Below are 3,102 nucleotides of genomic sequence, written 5' to 3'. Positions count from 1 at the left end.
CAGGCCCCCACGGGCGTTTTTTGATTGCTAGGGATTGGGGGGGGGGGGACGTGCAGATCTGTCCTCACAGAGGAGGGAGAGCTCGTACCGGAATAAAACTTGGTCTTAAAGGTGCCACTGGACTGTTTTGGATTGCTAGCTGGGGGGGGGACGCACAGATCTGCCCTCACAGATCTGTGCAAAAAGGGGGGGGGGAGGGAGAGACAGAAATAAGGAGGGAAAGGTGCCACTGGACTGTTTTGGGCGGGGGGGGCTCTGCAACTTCCCTGGCTGCTTCTTGCTCTGACTGAGGGCTGCTGGGAGCAGGGGGTGGGGCTTGTTGCATGTGCCCGCCCCCTGGGCTCTTGACTGCCGGAGCTCTGCTCCTGTGTGCTCCTGCAGGAAATGAGCCCTGGATCCCGTATCAAAGGCTGAGCCCTGACCCAGATAGCAAAGGCTAGCCTGATCGCATCAGATCTTGGAAGCTAAGCAGGGTCAGCCCAGATTAGTACTTGGATGGGAGACCAACAGGGAAGTCCAGGGTTGCTATGCAGAGGCAGGCAAGGGCAAAACACCTCAGTTTGTAGGACCTGACCTGGACAACCCAGGCTAGCCCAATCCCAGAAGCTAAGCAGGGCCAGCCCTCATTAATACTTGGATGAGAGACCAGGAACGAAGCTGGCAATGGCAAATCACCCCCTGTTCGCCTCTTGCTTTGAAAACCCTCCAGAGTAGACACAAGAACCTAAGAGAAGCCATGTTGGATGAGGCCAGTGGTCCATCCAGTCCAACACTCTGTGTCACACAGTGGCCAAAACCCAGAGGCCATCGGGAGGTCCACCAGCAGGGCCAGAACTCCACAAGCCCTCACACTGTTGTCTCCCAAGCGCCAAGAAGACTGAGCATCACTGCCCCAGACATAAGAACGTAAGAGAAGTCATGTTGGATCAGGCCAGTGGCCCCTCCAGTCCAACACTCTGTGTCACACAGTGGCCAAAACCCAGGGGCCATCAGGAGGTCCACCAGTGGGGCCAGTAGCCCTTTTATTGTGGCCTCTCCAAGCACCAAGAAGACAGAGCATTACTGCCCCAGACACAAGAACATAAGAGAAGCCATGTTGGATCAGGCCAGTGGCCCATCCAGTCCAATATTCTGTGTCACACAGTGGCCAAAACCCCCAGGGGCCATCAGGAGGTCCACCAGCAGGACCAGGACTCCAGAAGCCCTCCCACTGTGGCCCCCCAAGCACCAAGAAGACAGAGCATCACTGCCCCAGACATAAGAACGTAAGAGAAGCCATGTTGGATGAGGCCAGTGGCCCCCAAAGTCCAACACTCTGTGTCACACTGGGGCCAAAACCCAGGGGCCATCAGGAGGTCCACCAGTGGGGCCAGTAGCCCTTTTATTGTGGCCTCTCCAAGCAGACAGAGCATCACTGCCCCAGACACAAGAACGTAAGAGAAGCCATGTTGGATGAGGCCAGTGGCCCCCAAAGTCCAACACTCTGTGTCACACTGGGGCCAAAACCCAGGGGCCATCAGGAGGTCCACCAGTGGGGCCAGTAGCCCTTTTATTGTGGCCTCTCCAAGCAGACAGAGCATCACTGCCCCAGACACAAGAACGTAAGAGAAGCCATGTTGGATGAGGCCAGTGGCCCCCAAAGTCCAACACTCTGTGTCACACTGGGGCCAAAACCCAGGGGCCATCAGGAGGTCCACCAGTGGGGCCAGTAGCCCTTTTATTGTGGCCTCTCCAAGCAGACAGAGCATCACTGCCCCAGACACAAGAACGTAAGAGAAGCCATGTTGGATGAGGCCAGTGGCCCCCAAAGTCCAACACTCTGTGTCACACTGGGGCCAAAACCCAGGGGCCATCAGGAGGTCCACCAGTGGGGCCAGTAGCCCTTTTATTGTGGCCTCTCCAAGCAGACAGAGCATCACTGCCCCAGACACAAGAACGTAAGAGAAGCCATGTTGGATGAGGCCAGTGGCCCCCAAAGTCCAACACTCTGTGTCACACTGGGGCCAAAACCCCGGGGCCATCAGGAGGTCCACCAGCGGGGCTGAGAACTCCAGAGGCCCTCCCACTGTGCCTACCCAAGCACCAAGAAGACAGAGCATCACCGCCCCAGACAGAGTGTTCTTTCTAGACCTTGTGGCGAACAGCCACTCAGGGACCTCTGCTCCAGATGTTTCTCCAGTCCCCTCTTGAAGCTGCCTTTGCTTGTAGCCACCACCACTGAATCCCACATGTTCATTCTTCTTTGGGGGAAGAAGCATGAGCCATGCGTGGGCTGCGACCACTGTTCCCTCTAAGCTGAGTTAGTGTGAGCTAGCTCACTGTTTTTTAGCCTCCGGCTCACACATTTTTCTCTTAGCTCGGGAAGGATGGGGCTCCAGAGCAAACTAATTTAGGGAGCCGCCAAATTACTTGCTCACAACTGTATTGCCCGGAGCTCACAAAGTAGAATTTTTGCTCACAGGACTTCACAGCTTAGAGGGAACATTGGCTGCGACTTGAAGGCCCTTCCCCCCACCCCCACCCTCTGGCTCGTAACGGATAAGGCGCCTACTGTTCGCAAACGTGGAGCCACCACCCCAGTCTTTGACCTACGCCAGGCGAGCCCGCGACGGGGAGTTCCGCAGGCCCAGGAGCTGCAGTCAGAGGCGCGGCACAACGGCTCAGAAAACTGGATGCGGAGGCGGGGGGGCCGTGATCCGGATCTGGGTTCGAATCCTACCCAAACCCACAGAATACGGGATTCCCCGCAGAAACCAAAGCGAGTTGGGCGAGGGCTAAACTTACGTAGAGCTGGCCCAAGCGGGTCTCGTAGAAGGGCAGCGGGCCGGCCAGGCTGAGCGCCTCCGAGCTCTCGTCGTCGCCGTCGGGCAGCGCCCGGTCGCCGCGCCCCGCCCCGAAGGGCAGCAGCTGCGAGCGCGGCAGGGCGCCGGCGCCCCCGCCCATCGCCAACAGGGCGCCCAGGCAGAGCAGCCCCGTCCTCGCCATGCTTCGCCTCCGGCCCCCACTCCGCGCTCGGCAGCAGCAGCCCCGCCGTCGAGGCCGCCCGGGAATGCCCGGGGCGGGGCCGGGGGCGCCTGCCTGGCGCCGCCATTGGACGCCCGG

General features: G+C 59.2%; 1 protein-coding gene across 1 annotated transcript in view; it reads right to left on the bottom strand.

Annotated features, from left to right (window-relative positions):
* Positions 1-2,993, bottom strand: part of NID2 (nidogen 2) — a 111,213-nt gene extending 108,220 nt beyond the window's left edge. The window contains exon 1 of the mRNA XM_015421483.1: positions 2,785-2,993. Within this exon, the coding sequence (XP_015276969.1) occupies positions 2,785-2,985 (201 nt within the window). The 5' untranslated portion in view covers positions 2,986-2,993. The remainder of the gene's footprint in view (positions 1-2,784) is intronic.
* Between the last annotated feature and the right edge of the window lie 109 nt (positions 2,994-3,102).

This window comes from Gekko japonicus, unplaced genomic scaffold, assembly GCF_001447785.1.
Source record: "Gekko japonicus isolate JY-2015 unplaced genomic scaffold, Gekko_japonicus_V1.1 scaffold666, whole genome shotgun sequence".
Lineage (NCBI taxonomy): Eukaryota > Metazoa > Chordata > Lepidosauria > Squamata > Gekkonidae > Gekko > Gekko japonicus.
This window is presented reverse-complemented; position numbering and strand designations above follow the sequence as displayed.